The sequence below is a fragment of the Bombina bombina genome, chromosome 2 (genome assembly GCF_027579735.1).
Source record: "Bombina bombina isolate aBomBom1 chromosome 2, aBomBom1.pri, whole genome shotgun sequence".
Classification (NCBI taxonomy): Eukaryota; Metazoa; Chordata; class Amphibia; order Anura; family Bombinatoridae; genus Bombina; species Bombina bombina.
In genome coordinates this window covers 37,920,968-37,939,784 of record NC_069500.1, presented here as the reverse complement: position 1 = coordinate 37,939,784, position 18,817 = coordinate 37,920,968, and the positions used below count along the sequence as shown (strand labels likewise).

Sequence of the window (18,817 nt, the reverse complement as noted above, 5' to 3'; positions counted from 1 at the left end):
TATAAACTAATGTGTGTTATATAACTAATGTATGGATGTGTGTGTGTATATATAAACTAATGTGTGTTATATAACTAATGTATGGATGTGTGTGTGTGTGTGTATATAAACTAATGTGTGTTATATAACTAATGTATGGATGTGTGTGTGTGTGTGTTTGTGTATATAAACTAATGTGTGTTAATTAACTAATGTATGGATGTGTGTGTGTGTTCCTAATATTATATGAGGCCTACAATAAGAATATATAAAAAACAAATCTCCAACTATTCACTAACTCTCAAAAAAATATCCAAACCACCAAACTCCTACCAGCGCAACTAGCTCCTGTGTCTTTCTCTCTAGAGGCAATCACAGGTAAAGAGCGCAGGCACAATTATAGCGCAGCGCAGGCGCTATTCTTATAGACAGAGGTCGGGTTACTATGGCAATGCACTTGTTATGGCGCGCTTTTCGTTGAATCCGACATCGGTTGGCAGTTCAAACTTACGTACGGCTGAAAAGAGCGACTGCGTGCAACACGCTAATCTTTTCAATGGAAACCTGGTACTAAAATGGAGCCGTAAATTACTTTCAGTTGTCAGCGAGCTCAAAGTTGGCTAAAGAAACAAATGCTTTTATGAATTAAGTAATAATATGTTGGTAAAAAATTAAAGACAAAGAAAAGTCATTTAGTAACTTAAAGTGGCAATTTCACATGCAAAATAAATAAGGACACTAACTGAGCTATGATTCACATTTCAAGTTATCCAAATTAAGTCCAGCAGATAAACTGTTAATATTTTGGCTTTAAATAGCCAGGAAAAATGTCAGAGCAGCATCTTGAGAAAGGCCTGCACAAGGCTAAAACTAGTTAAAATTGATTAGCTGCTGCTGAACTGTTTTCCTTTTGGAGCACAAACACTCGGGTAGATTACAAGTTTTTTGGTGTGCGGTGCTAATGAGCATTTTATTCTCACCGCTCACTTAAGACAACGCTGGTATTACGGGTTTTTACAAACCCGGCGTTAGCCGCAGAAAAGTGAGCGGAGAGCAAAATTTTGCTCCACATCTCACCTCAATACCAGCACTGCTTACGTTAGAGGTGAGCTGGTAAAATGTGCACAATTTCCCCATAGGAATCAATGGGTAAGAGGCGGCTGAAAAAAAACCTAACACCTGCAAAAAAGCAGCGTAAAGCTCCTAACGCAGCCCCATTGATTCCTATGGGAAAATACTTTTTATGTCTACACCTAACACCCTAACATGAACCCAGAGTCTAAACACCCCTAATCTTACACTTATTAACCCCTAATCTGCCGCCCACGACATTGCCGACACCTGCAATATATTATTAGCTCCGGACACCGACGCCACCTACATTATACTTATGAGCCCCTAATCTGCTGCCCTCAACATCGCCTACATTTTATTTATTTAACCCCTAATCTGCCGCACCCAATGTCGCTGCAACCTAACTATATTTATTAACCCCTAATCTGTCGCCCACAATGTCGCCACCACTATATTAAAGTTATTAACCCCTAAAACTAAGTCTAACCCTAACCCCCCTTAACTTAAATATAATTTAAATAAATCTAAATAAAATAACTATCATTAACTAAATACTTACCTATAAAATAAACCCTAAGATAGCTACAATATAACTAATAGTTACATTGTAACTATCTCAGGGTTTATTTTTATTTTTACAGGCAACTTTGTATTTATTTTAACTAGGTACAATAGTTATTAAATAGTTATTAACTATTTAATAGCTACCTAGTTAAAATAAAGACAAATTTACCTGTAAAATAAAACCTAACCTAAGTAACAATTACACCTAACACTACACTATAATTATATTAATTCCCTAAATTAACTACAATTAAATACAATTATCTAAAGTATAAAAAAAACTAAAAATTACAGAAAATAATAAAATAATTACAAGTTTTTTAAACTAATTGCACCTAATCTAATCCCCCTAATAAAATAACCCCCCCCCCCCCCACAAAATAATAAAAAAAACCTACCCTACACTAAATTACAAATAGGCCTTTTGCGGGGCATTGCCCCAAAGTAATCAGCTCTTTTACCTGTAAAAAAAAGTACAATACCCCCCAACATTAAAACCCACCACCCACACACCCAACCCTACTCTAAAACCCACCCAACCCCCTCTTAATAAAACCTCCAATCAGCCAATAGGATTGAACTCGCATTCTATTGGCTGATTGGAACAGCCAATAGAATGCAAGCTCAATCCTATTGGCTGATAGCATCAGCCAATAGGATTTTTCCTACCTTAATTCCGATTGGCTGATAGAATTCTATCAGCCAATCGGAATTGAAGGGACACCATCTTGGATGACGTCACTTAAAGGACCCATCATTGTTGAAGAAGCCGTTGGATGAAGAGGATGCTCTGCGTCAGATGTCTTGAAGATGGAGCCGCTCCACGCCGGATGTATGAAGATAGAAGATGCCGTCTGGATGAAGACTTCTGCCCGTCTGGAGGACCACTTCGCCCGGCTTCGTTGAGGACTTCGGCCCGGATGGGTGAAGACTTCTCAAGGTAGGGTGATCTTCAAGGGGTTAGTGTTAGGTTTTATTAAGGGGGGATTGGGTGGGTTTTAGAGTAGGGTTGGGTGTGTGGGTGGTGGGTTTTAATGTTGGGGGGGTATTGTACTTTTTTACAGGTAAAAGAGCTGATTACTTTGGGGCAATGCCCCGCAAAAGGCCCTTTTAAGGGCTATTTGTAATTTAGTATAGGGTAGGGCTTTTTATTATTTTGGGGGGCTTTTTTATTTTATTAGGGGGATTAGATTAGGTGTAATTAGTTTAAAAACTTGTAATTTTATTATTTTCTGTAATTTAGTGGGGGTTTTTTCGTACTTTAGATAATTGTATTTAATTGTATTTATTTGTAGTTAATTTAGGGAAATAATTTAATTATAGTGTAGTGTTAGGTGTAATTGGAACTTAGGTTAGGTTTTATTTTACAGGTAAATTTGTCTTTATTTTAACTAGGTAGCTATTAAATAGTTAATAACTATTTAATAACTATTCTACCTAGTTAAAATAAATACAAAGTTGCCTGTAAAATAAAAATAAACCCTGAGATAGCTACAATGTAACTATTAGTTATATTGTAGCTAGCTTAGGGTTTATTTTATAGGTAAGTATTTAGTTTTAAATAGGAATAATTTATTTAATTGTAGTAATTTTATTTAGATTTATTTAAATTATATTTAAGTTAGGGGGTGTTAGGGTTAGATTTAGAGGTTAATACATTTAATATAGTTGCGGCGACGTTGGGGGTGGCAGATTAGGGGTTAATAAATGTAGGTAGGTGTCGCCGATGTTAGGGACGGCAGATTAGGGGTTAATAAAATTTAAATAGTGTTTGCGATGCGGGAGTTCGGCGGTTTAGGGGTTAATATATTTTTATAGTGGCGGCGATGTCCGGTTCGGCAGATTAGGGGTTAAAATTTTTATTTTAGTGTTTGCGGTGTGGGGGGGGCTCGATTTAGGGGTTAATAGGTAGTTTATGGGTGTTAGAGTACTTTTCAGCACTTTAGTTAAGAGTTTTATACTACAGCATTAGCCCATAAAACACTTAACTACTGACTTTAAATGCGGTACCAGGCTTGACAGGAGAGGGTGTACCGCTCACTTTTTGGAAGACTTGTAATACCGGCGTTAGGCAAATCCCATTGAAAAAATAGGATAAGCAATTGACTTGGATTTGTGGTATTTTCGAGTCTGGCCAAAAAAGTGAGCGGTACACCAGTACCTGCAAGACTCGTAATACCAGTGGGTGTTAAAAAGCAGCGTTGGGACCTCTCAACGCTGCTTTTTAAGGCTAACGCAAGACTCGTAATCAAGGAGGGAAAAAAACGAATTACAACATTCTGATTGAACTCCGTTCAGGCACTAGTTGAACAGTGCTAGAGACTCCAAGACTGCAAAAAGGAAAAAATACTGCTTAAAGAAAACTATTGTGTCTTTCTGGAATGACCCCTAAGCTGTGATTACAGATCACCTACACAATTAGGGACCAGATGAAAAAAGCTGTTAATACAGTAATAACCTTTCAGTCCTAAGGAGATTCTGACTGCATAAAGGAACTTGGAGAAAGAGGTAACAGAAAACACAGACAACAAGCTGCATACAGGAAAGTTAAAAGTGTTGGATGCTAACACACAGTGCAAGTATAAACACATAATAAAAGTGGCATTTCAGTGAGTCTTCAGAGCAGAAGGTGCGAGCCATATCTTTTTGCGATCATCCAAAAAAAAATCAATAATAACATTAGTTATTTGTGTATACAGCCACACTTAATTAAAACTACAGAGGGAAGACCCCCCTTTTTTAGTTTTACATGTTTTTTATGAGTGCGCACTCTATATTGTTCTCCTATATAAATTGTGATTTTATGATTGTATTTGAATAAATTGTAAGTAATTTCCACTAGTCCTTGCTGCAGACAACTAAGACATTTAGCTATTGCCACTTGTCAGCAATAGCGTGTATGACACAATTAATCTTCACAGATGCAATAAACACCACGGCAGCTCTCTGTGCCGGCATGGTGTTGGAATACTGGTGCACAGGCCCTCGTGCATATATACATATGCCATTAAAAAAGTAAAAACATTTACTAAAACCTTTTTGCTAAGGGAAGAATAGTGCAAAAAAGAGAATTTATGCTTACCTGATAAATTAATTTCTCCAACGGTGTGTCCGGTCCACGGCGTCATCCATTACTTGTGGGATATTCTCCTCCCCCACAGGGAAAGGCAAGGAGAGCACACAGCAAGAGCTGTCCATATAGTCCCTCCCAGGCTCCGCCCCCCCAGTCATTCGACCGACGGTTAGGAGAAAAAAAGGAGAAACTATAGGGTGCCGTGGTGACTGTAGTGTATAGAGAGAGAAATTTTTCAAACCTGATTAAAAAACCAGGGCGGGCCGTGGACCGGACACACCGTTGGAGAAATTAATTTATCAGGTAAGCATAAATTCTCTTTTCTCCAACATTGGTGTGTCCGGTCCACGGCGTCATCCATTACTTGTGGGAACCAATACCAAAGCTTTAGGACACGGATGAAGGGAGGGAGCAAATCAGGTTACCTAAACAGAAGGCACCACGGCTTGCAAAACCTTTCTCCCAAAAATAGCCTCCGAAGAAGCAAAAAGTATCAAATTTGTAGAATTTGGCAAAAGTGTGCAGAGAAGACCAAGTTGCTGCCTCACATATCTGATCAACAGAAGCCTCGTTCTTGAAGGCCCATGTGGAAGCCACAGCCCTAATAGAGTGAGCTGTGATTCGTTCAGGAGGCTGCCGTCCGGCAGTCTCATAAGCCAATCGGATAATGCTTTTCAGCCAGAAAGAAAGAGAGGTAGCAGTAGCTTTTTGTCCTCTCCTCTTACCAGAATAAACGACAAACAAAAAAGAAGTTTTGTCTGAAATCCTTTGTTGCTTCTAAATAGAACTTTAAAGCACGGACTACATCTAAATGGTGTAACAAATGTTCCTTCTTTGAAACTGGTAGAAAGGAGAGGATCCTGGGAATATTAATCCATGAGAATCCCTTGGATTCACACCAACAGATATATCCTTTCCATATTTTATGGTAAATCCTTCTAGTCACAGGTTTTCTGGCTTGGACCAGAGTATCTATCACTGAATCTGAAAACCCGCGCTTGGATAAAATCAAGCGTTCAATTTCCAAGCAGTCAGCTGGAGAGAAACTAGATTTGGATGTTCGAATGGACCTTGCACTAGAAGATCCTGTCTCAAAGGTAGCTTCCATGGTGGAGCCGATGACATATTCACCAGGTCTGCATACCAAGTCCTGCGTGGCCACGCAGGAGCTATCAGAATCACTGAGGCCTTCTCCTGTTTGATCCTGGCTACAAGCCTGGGAAGGAGAGGGAACGGTGGAAATGCATAAGCTAGGTTGAACGACCAAGGCGTCACTAATGCATCCACTAGAGTCACCTTGGGATCCCTGGATCTGGACCCGTAGCAAGGAACCTTGAAGTTCTGTCGAGACGCCATCAGATCCATGTCTGGAATGTCCCATAATTGAGTCAACTGGGCAAAAACCTCCTGGTGGAGTTCCCACTCCCCCGGATGGAAAGTCTGACGACTCAGATAATCCGCCTCCCAGTTGTCTACTCCTGGGATGTGAATTGCAGATAGATGGCAGGAGTGATCCTCCGCCCATTTGATGATCTTGGATACCTCTCTCATCGCCAAGGAACTCTTTGTTCCTCCCTGATGGTTGATGTAAGCTACAGTCGTCATGTTGTCTGACTGGAATCTTATGAATCCGGCCTTCGCTAGTTGAGGCCAAGCCCGGAGAGCATTGAATATCGCTCTCAGTTCCAGGATGTTTATCGGGAGAAGAGACTCTTCCCGAGACCATAGACCCTGAGCTTTCAGGGAATCCCAGACCGCGCCCCAGCCTAATAGACTGGCGTCGGTCGTGACAATGACCCACTCTGGTCTGCGGAAACTCATTCCCTGAGACAGGTGATCCTGTGACAACCACCAACGGAGTGAGTCTCTGGTCATCTGGTATACTTGAATCTTTGGAGACAAGTCTGTATAGTACCCATTCCACTGCTTGAGCATGCACAGTTGTAATGGTCTTAGATGAATTTGAGCAAAAGGAACTATGTCCATTGCTGCAACCATCAACCCTACTACTACCATGCACTGAGCTATGGAAGGCTGCAGAATAGAGTGAAGAACTTGACAAGCTTTAGAAGCTTTGACTTTCTGACTTTTGTCAGGAAGATCTTCATTTTTAAAGAATCTATTATCGTTCCCAAGAAGGGAACTCTTGTCGACGGAGACAGGGAACTCTTTTCTACGTTCACCTTCCACCCGTGAGATATGAGAAAGGCTAGAACAATGTCTGTATGAGCCTTTGCTTTGGAAAGAGACGACGTTTGGATTAGAATGTCGTCCAGATAAGGTGCCACTGCAATACCCCTTGGTCTTAGAACCTCTAGAAGGGACCCTAGCACCTTTGTGAAAATCCTTGGATGATCTTTGTGGATAGGAATATGTAGATACGCATCCTTTAAATCCACGGTAGTCATAAATTGACCCTCCTGGATTGTAGATAAAATTGTTCGAATGGTTTCCATTTGAACGATGGAACTCTGAAAAATTTGTTTAGAATTTTTAAATCCAGAATTGGTCTGAAAATTCCCTCTTTTTTGGGAACTACAAACAGATTTGAGTAAAACCCCCGACCTTGTTCCACAGTTGGAACTGGGTGTATCACTCCCATCTTTAACAGGTCTTCTACACAATGTAAGAATGCCTGTCTCTTTATTTGGTTTGAAGATAAGTTAGACATGTGGAACCTTCCCCTTGAGGGTAGTTCCTTGAACTCCAGAAGAAAACCCTGAGAGACTATTTCTAGTGTCCAGGGATCCTGAACATCTCTTGCCTAAGCCTGAGCAAAGAGAGAGAGTCTGCCCCCTACTAGATCAGGTCCCGGATCGGGGGCTACCCCTTCATGCTGTTTTGGTAGCAGCAGCAGGCTTCTTGGCCTGTTTACCCTTGTTCCAGCCTTGCATTGATTTCCAAGCTGGTTTAGTCTGGGAAGCGTTACCCTCTTGTCTAGAGGCTGCCGAGTTGGAAGCCGGTCCGTTCCTGAAATTGCGAATGGAACGAAAATTGGACTTATTCTTAGCCTTGAAAGGTTTATCTTGTGGGAGGGCATGGCCCTTTCCCTCAGTGATGTCTGAAATAATATCTTTCAATTCTGGCCCAAAAAGGGTCTTACCTTTGAAAGGGGTATTAAGCAATTTTGTCTTGGAAGATACATCCGCCGACCAAGACTTTAGCCAGAGCGCTCTACGCGCCTCAATTGTAAACCCTGAATTTTTCGCCGCTAACCTCGCTAACTGCAAAGCGGTGTCTAAAATAAAGGAATTAGCTAACTTAAGTGCGTGAATTCTATCCATGACTTCCTCATACGGAGTCTCCCTACTGAGCGACTTTTCCAGTTCCTCGAACCAGAACCACGCCGCTGTAGTGACAGGAATAATGCACGAAATAGGTTAAAGGAGGTAACCTTGCTGTACAAAAATCTTTTTAAGCAAACCCTCCAATTTTTTATCCATAGGATCTTTGAAAGCACAATTGTCCTCAATAGGAATGGTCGTGCGCTTGGCTAGAGTAGAAACCGCCCCCTCAACCTTAGGGACTGTTTGCCATGTGTCCTTCCTGGGGTCGACCATAGGGAACAATTTCTTAAATATAGGAGGAGGGACAAAAGGTATGCCTGGCTTCTCCCACTCCTTATTCACTATGTCCGCCACCCGTTTAGGTATCGGAAAAGCATCAGGGTGCACCGGGACCTCAAGGAACTTGTCCATCTTGCACAATTTTTCTGGGTTGACCAGATTGTCACAATCATCCAGAGTAGATAGCACCTCCTTAAGTAATGCGCGGAGATGCTCTAATTTTGATTTAAATGTCACAACATCAGGTTCTGCCTGCTGAGAAATTCTTCCTGTATCAGAAATTTCCCCATCTGACAAACCCTCCCTCACTGCCACTTCAGATTGGTGTGAGGGTATGACAGAAAAATTATCATCAGCGCCCTCCTGCTCTACAGTGTTTAAAACAGAGCAATCGCGCTTTCTCTGAAATGCTGGCATTTTGGATAAAATATTAGCTATGGAGTTATCCATTACTGCCGTCAATTGCTGCATAGTAACAAGCATTGGCGAGCTAGCAGTACTAGGGGTCGCCTGCGCGGGCATAACTGGTATAGACACAGAAGGAGATGATGTAGAACTATGTCTACTTCCTTCATCTGAGGAATCATCCTGGGCAACTTTACAATTTGTGACAGTACTGTCCTTACTTTGTTTGGACGCTATGGCACAATTATCACACATATTTGAAGGGGGAACCACATTGGCTACCATACATACAGAACATGATCTATCTGAAGGTACAGACATGTTAAACAGGCTTAAACTGGTTAATAAAGCACAAAAACCGTTTTAAAACAAAACCGTTACTGTCTCTTTAAATGTTAAACAGGGCACACTTTATTACTGAATATGTGAAAAACTATGAAGGAATTATCCAATCTTTACCAAATTTTCACCACAGTGTCTTAATGCATTCAAAGTATTGCACCCCAATTTTCAAGCTGTTAACCCTTAAAATGTGGAAACCGGAGCCGTTTTTAATTTTAACCCCCTTACAGTCCCAGCTACAGCCTTTGCTGCGACTTCACCAATCCCAGGGGGGTATATGATATCAAATGAAGCCTTCTAGGAACGTTTTTAGTGGATTCCAGACCCACACACATGCAGCTGCATGTACTGTAATCAAAAGTAACTGCACAGTAATGGCGCGAAAATGAGGCTCTGCCTACTACAGAGAAAGGCCCTTCCTGACTGGGAAGGTGTCTTAACAAGTGCCTGGTGCTAAAAAAACGTTCCCCAATGTTATAAAAGTGTGAAATTCAACTTCAAACTGCATATAATACTTAAATAAAGCAATTGATTTAGACCTTAAGAGTGTCTACCAGTGTATAGCCCATAATAAGCCCTTTATTCTGTTTGAGACTAAGAAAATGGCTTACCAATCCCCATGAGGGAAAATGACAGCCTTCCAGCATTACACAGTCTTGTTAGAAAAATGGCTAGTCATACCTTAAGCAGAAAAGTCTGCAAACTGTTCCCCCCAACTGAAGTTCTCTCATCTCAACAGTCCTGTGTGGGAACAGCAACTGATTTTAGTTACTGTCTGCTAAAATCATAATCCTCTTTTAAACAGAACTCTTCATCTCTTTCTGTTTCAGAGTAAATAGTACATACCAGCACTATTTTAAAATAACAAACTCTTGATAGAAGAATAAAAAACTACAACTAAACACAACAAACTCCTCACCATCCCCGAGGAGATGCTACTTGTTCAGAGCGGCAAGGAGAATGACTGGGGGGGCGGAGCCTGGGAGGGACTATATGGACAGCTCTTGCTGTGTGCTCTCCTTGCCTTTCCCTGTGGGGGAGGAGAATATCCCACAAGTAATGGATGACGCCGTGGACCGGACACACCAATGTTGGAGAAATGCTTCTATTTAAAAGTAAAATGCACCATAAACATTTCATTTTTGAACTCTCTATACCTTTATCTATGAATAGTTCTTACTTACTTGAGAAGACCAAAGATGAAAGCATTGAATCTCATACTGTGATTACTTAGTTCAGGGTACTGAGTAACTTTACTACACAAGCTGTGCAGGAGTTTGGTGGAAGGACCTAGACAGAGGAATAAAAATAAATATGCCTTAAATGCCAGTTCTTTGTATTATATGAATGTAAACCATGTATCAACTATAGGTGAGTTGTAGGTGTATTGAAATATATATTTATTAAGTTCACATTATAGGTGTATTTAATACATAAGCCTCTTATCTGTAGCTGTACGCTGTGCTGTGTGTGCAGGTGTTTATATCAGCAGTCAGTATTATTATCTGTAGCTGTACGCTGTGCTGTGTGTGCAGGTGTTTATATCAGCAGTCAGTATTATTATCTGTAGCTGTACGCTGTGCTGTGTGTGCAGGTGTTTATATCAGCAGTCAGTATTATTATCTGTAGCTGTACGCTGTGCTGTGTGTGCAGGTGTTTATATCAGCAGTCAGTATTATTATCTGTAGCTGTACGCTGTGCTATGTGTGCAGGTGTTTATATCAGCAGTCAGTATTATTATCTGTAGCTGTACGCAGTGCTGTGTGTGCAGGTGTTTATATCAGCAGTCAGTATTATTATCTGTAGCTGTACGCAGTGCTGTGTGTGCAGGTGTTTATATCAGCAGTCAGTATTATTATCTGTAGCTGTACGCAGTGCTGTGTGTGCAGGTGTTTATATCAGCAGTCAGTATTATTATCTGTAGCTGTACGCTGTGCTGTGTGTGCAGGTGTTTATATCAGCAGTCAGTATTATTATCTGTAGCTGTACGCTGTGCTGTGTGTGCAGGTGTTTATATCAGCAGTCAGTATTATTATCTGTAGCTGTACCCTGTGCTGTGTGTGCAGGTGTTTATATCAGCAATCAGTATTATTATCTGTAGCTGTACGCTGTGCTGTGTGTGCAGGTGTTTATATCAGCAGTCAGTATTATTATCTGTAGCTGTACGCTGTGCTGTGTGTGCAGGTGTTTATATCAGCAGTCAGTATTATTATCTGTAGCTGTACCCTGTGCTGTGTGTGCAGGTGTTTATATCAGCAGTCAGTATTATTATCTGTAGCTGTACGCAGTGCTGTGTGTGCAGGTGTTTATATCAGCAGTCAGTATTATTATCTGTAGCTGTACTCTGTGCTGTGTGTGCAGGTGTTTATATCAGCAATCAGTATTATTATCTGTAGCTGTACGCTGTGCTGTGTGTGCAGGTGTTTATATCAGCAGTCAGTATTATTATCTGTAGCTGTACGCTGTGCTGTGTGTGCAGGTGTTTATATCAGCAGTCAGTATTATTATCTGTAGCTGTATGCAGTGCTGTGTGTGCAGGTGTTTATATCAGCAGTCATTATTATTATCTGTAGCTGTACGCGGTGCTGTGTGTGCAGGTGTTTATATCAGCAGTCAGTATTCTTATCTGTAGCTGTACGCTGTGCTGTGTGTGCAGGTGTTTATATCAGCAGTCAGTATTATTATCTGTAGCTGTATGCTGTGCTGTGTGTGCAGGTGTTTATATCAGCAGTCAGTATTATTATCTGTAGCTGTACGCTGTGCTGTGTGTGCAGGTGTTTATATCAGCAGTCAGTATTATTATCTGTAGCTGTACCCTGTGCTGTGTGTGCAGGTGTTTATATCAGCAGTCAGTATTATTATCTGTAGCTGTACCCTGTGCTGTGTGTGCAGGTGTTTATATCAGCAGTCAGTATTATTATCTGTAGCTGTACCCTGTGCTGTGTGTGCAGGTGTTTATATCAGCAGTCAGTATTATCTGTAGCTGTACTCTGTGCTGTGTGTGCAGGTGTTTATATCAGCAGTCATTATTATTATCTGTAGCTGTACGCTGTGCTGTGTGTGCAGGTGTTTATATCAGCAGTCATTATTATTATCTGTAGCTGTACGCTGTGCTGTGTGTGCAGGTGTTTATATCAGCAGTCAGTATCATTATCTGTAGCTGTATGCAGTGCTGTGTGTGCAGGTGTTTATATCAGCAGTCAGTATTATTATCTGTAGCTGTACGCTGTGCTGTGTGTGCAGGTGTTTATATCAGCAGTCAGTATCATTATCTGTAGCTGTACGCAGTGCTGTATGTGCAGGTGTTTATATCAGCAGTCAGTATTATCTGTAGCTGTACGCAGTGCTGTGTGTGCAGGTGTTTATATCAGCAGTCAGTATTATTATCTGTAGCTGTATGCAGTGCTGTGTGTGCAGGTGTTTATATCAGCAGTCAGTATCATTATCTGTAGCTGTACGCAGTGCTGTGTGTGCAGGTGTTTATATGAGCAGTCAGTATTATTATCTGTAGCTGTACTCTGTGCTGTGTGTGCAGGTGTTTATATCAGCAGTCAGTATTATTATCTGTAGCTGTACTCTGTGCTGTGTGTGCAGGTGTTTATATCAGCAGTCAGTATTATTATCTGTAGCTGTACGCTGTGCTGTGTGTGCAGGTGTTTATATCAGCAGTCAGTATTATCTGTAGCTGTACGCAGTGCTGTGTGTGCAGGTGTTTATATCAGCAGTCAGTATTATTATCTGTAGCTGTACGCGGTGCTGTGTGTGCAGGTGTTTATATCAGCAGTCAGTATTATCTGTAGCTGTACGCTGTGCTATGTGTGCAGGTGTTTATATCAGCAGTCAGTATTATTATCTGTAGCTGTACTCTGTGCTGTGTGTGCAGGTGATTATATCAGCAGTCAGTATTATCTGTAGCTGTACGCAGTGCTGTGTGTGCAGGTGTTTATATCAGCAGTCAGTATTATTATCTGTAGCTGTACGCTGTGCTGTGTGTGCAGGTGTTTATATCAGCAGTCAGTATTATTATCTGTAGCTGTACGCTGTGCTGTGCGTGCAGGTGTTTATATCAGCAGTCAGTATTATTATCTGTAGCTGTACGCGGTGCTGTGTGTGCAGGTGTTTATATCAGCAGTCAGTATTATCTGTAGCTGTAGGCAGTGCTGTGTGTGCAGGTGTTTATATCAGCAGTCAGTATTATTATCTGTAGCTGTACGCTGTGCTGTGTGTGCAGGTGTTTATATCAGCAGTCAGTATTATTATCTGTAGCTGTACTCTGTGCTGTGTGTGCAGGTGTTTATATCAGCAGTCAGTATTATTATCTGTAGCTGTACTCTGTGCTGTGTGTGCAGGTGTTTATATCAGCAGTCAGTATTATTATCTGTAGCTGTACTCTGTGCTGTGTGTGCAGGTGTTTATATCAGCAGTCAGTATTATTATCTGTAGCTGTACGCTGTGCTGTGTGTGCAGGTGTTTATATCAGTAGTCAGTATTATTATCTGTAGCTGTACGCTGTGCTGTGTGTGCAGGTGTTTATATCAGCAGTCAGTATTATTATCTGTAGCTGTACGCTGTGCTGTGTGTGCAGGTGTTTTTATCAGCAGTCAGTATTATTATCTGTAGCTGTACGCAGTGCTGTGTGTGCAGGTGTTTATATCAGCAGTCAGTATTATTATCTGTAGCTGTACTCTGTGCTGTGTGTGCAGGTGTTTATATCAGCAGTCAGTATTATTATCTGTAGCTGTACTCTGTGCTGTGTGTGCAGGTGTTTATATCAGCAGTCAGTATTATTATCTGTAGCTGTACGCTGTGCTGTGTGTGCAGGTGTTTATATCAGCAGTCAGTATTATTATCTGTAGCTGTACACTGTGCTGTGTGTGCAGGTGTTTATATCAGCAGTCAGTATTATTATCTGTAGCTGTATGCAGTGCTGTGTGTGCAGGTGTTTATATCAGCAGTCATTATTATTATCTGTAGCTGTACGCGGTGCTGTGTGTGCAGGTGTTTATATCAGCAGTCAGTATTATTATCTGTAGCTGTATGCAGTGCTGTATGTGCAGGTGTTTATATCAGCAGTCAGTATTATTATCTGTAGCTGTACGCTGTGCTGTGTGTGCAGGTGTTTATATCAGCAGTCAGTATTATTATCTGTAGCTGTACTCTGTGCTGTGTGTGCAGGTGTTTATATCAGCAGTCAGTATTATTATCTGTAGCTGTACACTGTGCTGTGTGTGCAGGTGTTTATATCAGCAGTCAGTATTATTATCTGTAGCTGTACGCTGTGCTGTGTGTGCAGGTGTTTATATCAGCAGTCAGTATTATTATCTGTAGCTGTATGCAGTGCTGTGTGTGCAGGTGTTTATATCAGCAGTCATTATTATTATCTGTAGCTGTACGCGGTGCTGTGTGTGCAGGTGTTTATATCAGCAGTCAGTATTATTATCTGTAGCTGTACGCTATGCTATGTGTGCAGGTGTTTATATCAGCAGTCAGTATTATTATCTGTAACTGTACGCTGTGCTGTGTGTGCAGGTGTTTACATCAGCAGTCAGTATTATCTGTAGCTGTACGCTGTGCTGTGTGTGCAGGTGTTTATATCAGCAGTCAGTATTATTATCTGTAGCTGTACGCTGTGCTGTGTGTGCAGGTGTTTATATCAGCAGTCAGTATTATTATCTGTAGCTGTACGCTGTGCTGTGTGTGCAGGTGTTTATATCAGCAGTCAGTATTATCTGTAGCTGTACGCTGTGCTGTGTGTGCAGGTGTTTATATCAGCAGTCAGTATTATTATCTGTAGCTGTACGCTGTGCTGTGTGTGCAGGTGTTTATATCAGCAGTCAGTATTATTATCTGTAGCTGTACTCTATGCTGTGTGTGCAGGTGTTTATATCAGCAGTCAGTATTATCTGTAGCTGTACGCTGTGTTGTGTGTGCAGGTGTTTACATCAGCAGTCAGTATTATTATCTGTAGCTGTACGCTGTGCTGTGTGTGCAGGTGTTTATATCAGCAGTCAGTATTATTATCTGTAGCTGTACGCTGTGCTGTGTGTGCAGGTGTTTATATCAGCAGTTAGTATTATTATCTGTAGCTGTACGCTGTGCTATGTGTGCAGGTGTTTATATCAGCAGTCAGTATTATTATCTGTAGCTGTACGCAGTGCTGTGTGTGCAGGTGTTTATATCAGCAGTCAGTATTATTATCTGTAGCTGTATGCGGTGCTGTGTGTGCAGGTGTTTATATCAGCAGTCAGTATTATTATCTGTAGCTGTATGCAGTGCTGTGTGTGCAGGTGTTTATATCAGCAGTCAGTATTATTATCTGTAGCTGTACTCTGTGCTGTGTGTGCAGTCAGTATTATTATCTGTAGCTGTACGCGGTGCTGTGTGTGCAGGTGTTTATATCAGCAGTCAGTATTATTATCTGTAGCTGTACTCTGTGCTGTGTGTGCAGGTGTTTATATCAGCAGTCAGTATTATTATCTGTAGCTGTACTCTGTGCTGTGTGTGCAGGTGTTTATATCAGCAGTCAGTATTATTATCTGTAGCTGTACTCTGTGCTGTGTGTGCAGGTGTTTATATCAGTAGTCAGTATTATTGTCTGTAGCTGTACTCTGTGCTGTGTGTGCAGGTGTTAATATCAGTAGTCAGTATTATTATCTGTAGCTGTACGCGGTGCTGTGTGTGCAGGTGTTTATATCAGCAGTCAGTATTATTATCTGTAGCTGTACTCTGTGCTGTGTGTGCAGGTGTTTATATCAGCAGTCAGTATTATTATCTGTAGCTGTACGCTGTGCTGTGTGTGCAGGTGTTTATATCAGCAGTCAGTATTATTATCTGTAGCTGTACGCAGTGCTGTGTGTGCAGGTGTTTTTATCAGCAGTCAGTATTATTATCTGTAGCTGTACTCTGTGCTGTGTGTGCAGGTGTTTATATCAGTAGTCAGTATTATTATCTGTAGCTGTACTCTGTGCTGTGTGTGCAGGTGTTTATATCAGCAGTCAGTATTATCTGTAGCTGTACTCTGTGCTGTGTGTGCAGGTGTTTATATCAGCAGTCAGTATTATCTGTAGCTGTATGCAGTGCTGTGTGTGCAGGTGTTTATATCAGCAGTCAGTATCATTATCTGTAGCTGTACGCAGTGCTGTGTGTGCAGGTGTTTATATCAGCAGTCAGTATTATCTGTAGCTGTACGCAGTGCTGTGTGTGCAGGTGTTTATATCAGCAGTCAGTATTATTATCTGTAGCTGTACGCTGTGCTGTGTGTGCAGGTGTTTATATCAGCAGTCAGTATTATTATCTGTAGCTGTACGCTGTGCTGTGTGTGCAGGTGTTTATATCAGCAGTCAGTATTATTATCTGTAGCTGTACTCTGTGCTGTGTGTGCAGGTGTTTATATCAGCAGTCAGTATTATTATCTGTAGCTGTACGCTGTGCTGTGTGTGCAGGTGTTTATATCAGCAGTCAGTATTATTATCTGTAGCTGTACTCTGTGCTGTGTGTGCAGGTGTTTATATCAGCAGTCAGTATTATTATCTGTAGCTGTACCCTGTGCTGTGTGTGCAGGTGTTTATATCAGCAGTCAGTATTCTTATCTGTAGCTGTACACTGTGTTGTGTGTGCAGGTGTTTATATCAGCAGTCAGTATTATCTGTAGCTGTACGCTGTGTTGTGTGTGCAGGTGTTTATATCAGCAGTCAGTATTATCTGTAGCTGTACGCTGTGCTGTGTGTGCAGGTGTTTATATCAGCAATCAGTATTATTATCTGTAGCTGTACGCTGTGCTGTGTGTGCAGGTGTTTATATCAGTAGTCAGTATTATTATCTGTAGCTGTACGCTGTGCTGTGTGTGCAGGTGTTTATATCAGCAGTCAGTATTATTATCTGTAGCTGTACGCTGTGCTGTGTGTGCAGGTGTTTATATCAGCAGTCAGTATTATTATCTGTAGCTGTACTCTGTGCTGTGTGTGCAGGTGTTTATATCAGCAGTCAGTATTATCTGTAGCTGTAGGCAGTGCTGTGTGTGCAGGTGTTTATATCAGCAGTCAGTATTATTATCTGTAGCTGTACTCTGTGCTGTGTGTGCAGTCAGTATTATTATCTGTAGCTGTATGCGGTGCTGTGTGTGCAGGTGTTTATATCAGCAGTCAGTATTATTATCTGTAGCTGTACTCTGTGCTGTGTGTGCAGTCAGTATTATTATCTGTAGCTGTACGCGGTGCTGTGTGTGCAGGTGTTTATATCAGCAGTCAGTATTATTATCTGTAGCTGTACGCGGTGCTGTGTGTGCAGGTGTTTATATCAGCAGTCAGTATTATTATCTGTAGCTGTACTCTGTGCTGTGTGTGCAGGTGTTTATATCAGCAGTCAGTATTATTATCTGTAGCTGTACTCTGTGCTGTGTGTGCAGGTGTTTATATCAGCAGTCAGTATTATTATCTGTAGCTGTACGCGGTGCTGTGTGTGCAGGTGTTTATATCAGCAGTCAGTATTATTATCTGTAGCTGTACGCTGTGCTGTGTGTGCAGTCAGTATTATTATCTGTAGCTGTACTCTGTGCTGTGTGTGCAGGTGTTTATATCAGCAGTCAGTATTATTATCTGTAACTGTACGCTATGCTATGTGTGCAGGTGTTTATATCAGCAGTCAGTATTATTATCTGTAGCTGTACGCTGTGCTGTGTGTGCAGGTGTTTTTATCAGCAGTCAGTATTATTATCTGTAGCTGTATGCAGTGCTGTGTGTGCAGGTGTTTATATCAGCAGTCAGTATTATTATCTGTAGCTGTACGCTGTGCTGTGTGTGCAGGTGTTTATATCAGCAGTCAGTATTATTATCTGTAGCTGTACGCAGTGCTGTGTGTGCAGGTGTTTTTATCAGCAGTCAGTATTATTATCTGTAGCTGTACTCTGTGCTGTGTGTGCAGGTGTTTATATCAGTAGTCAGTATTATTATCTGTAGCTGTACTCTGTGCTGTGTGTGCAGGTGTTTAAATCAGCAGTCAGTATTATCTGTAGCTGTACGCAGTGCTGTGTGTGCAGGTGTTTATATCAGCAGTCAGTATTATCTGTAGCTGTACGCAGTGCTGTGTGTGCAGGTGTTTATATCAGCAGTCAGTATTATTATCTGTAGCTGTACTCTGTGCTGTGTGTGCAGGTGTTTATATCAGCAGTCAGTATTATTATCTGTAGCTGTACGCTGTGCTGTGTGTGCAGGTGTTTATATCAGCAGTCAGTATTATTATCTGTAGCTGTACCCTGTGCTGTGTGTGCAGGTGTTTATATCAGCAGTCAGTATTCTTATCTGTAGCTGTACACTGTGTTGTGTGTGCAGGTGTTTATATCAGCAGTCAGTATTATTATCTGTAGCTGTACGCTGTGCTGTGTGTGCAGGTGTTTATATCAGTAGTCAGTATTATTGTCTGTAGCTGTACGCAGTGCTGTGTGTGCAGGTGTTTATATCAGCAGTCAGTATTATTATCTGTAGCTGTACGCTGTGCTGTGTGTGCAGGTGTTTATATCAGCAGTCAGTATTATTATCTGTAGCTGTATGCAGTGCTGTGTGTGCAGGTGTTTATATCAGCAGTCAGTATTATTATCTGTAGCTGTACTCTGTGCTGTGTGTGCAGTCAGTATTATTATCTGTAGCTGTATGCGGTGCTGTGTGTGCAGGTGTTTATATCAGCAGTCAGTATTATTATCTGTAGCTGTACTCTGTGCTGTGTGTGCAGGTGTTTATATCAGCAGTCAGTATTATTATCTGTAGCTGTACTCTGTGCTGTGTGTGCAGGTGGTTATATCAGCAGTCAGTATTATTATCTG

At 41.3% G+C, this 18,817-nt stretch overlaps 1 protein-coding gene across 5 annotated transcripts in view; it reads right to left on the bottom strand.

Moving 5' to 3' along the window:
* RUSC2 (RUN and SH3 domain containing 2) overlaps positions 1–18,817 on the bottom strand; it is a 175,456-nt gene that overhangs the window by 33,063 nt on the left and 123,576 nt on the right. For all 5 annotated transcript variants that reach the window (XM_053701023.1, XM_053701024.1, XM_053701020.1 and 2 more), the window contains one exon: positions 10,188–10,293. In XM_053701023.1, coding sequence (XP_053556998.1) covers positions 10,188–10,293 — 106 coding nt within the window. The remainder of the gene's footprint in view (positions 1–10,187; positions 10,294–18,817) is intronic.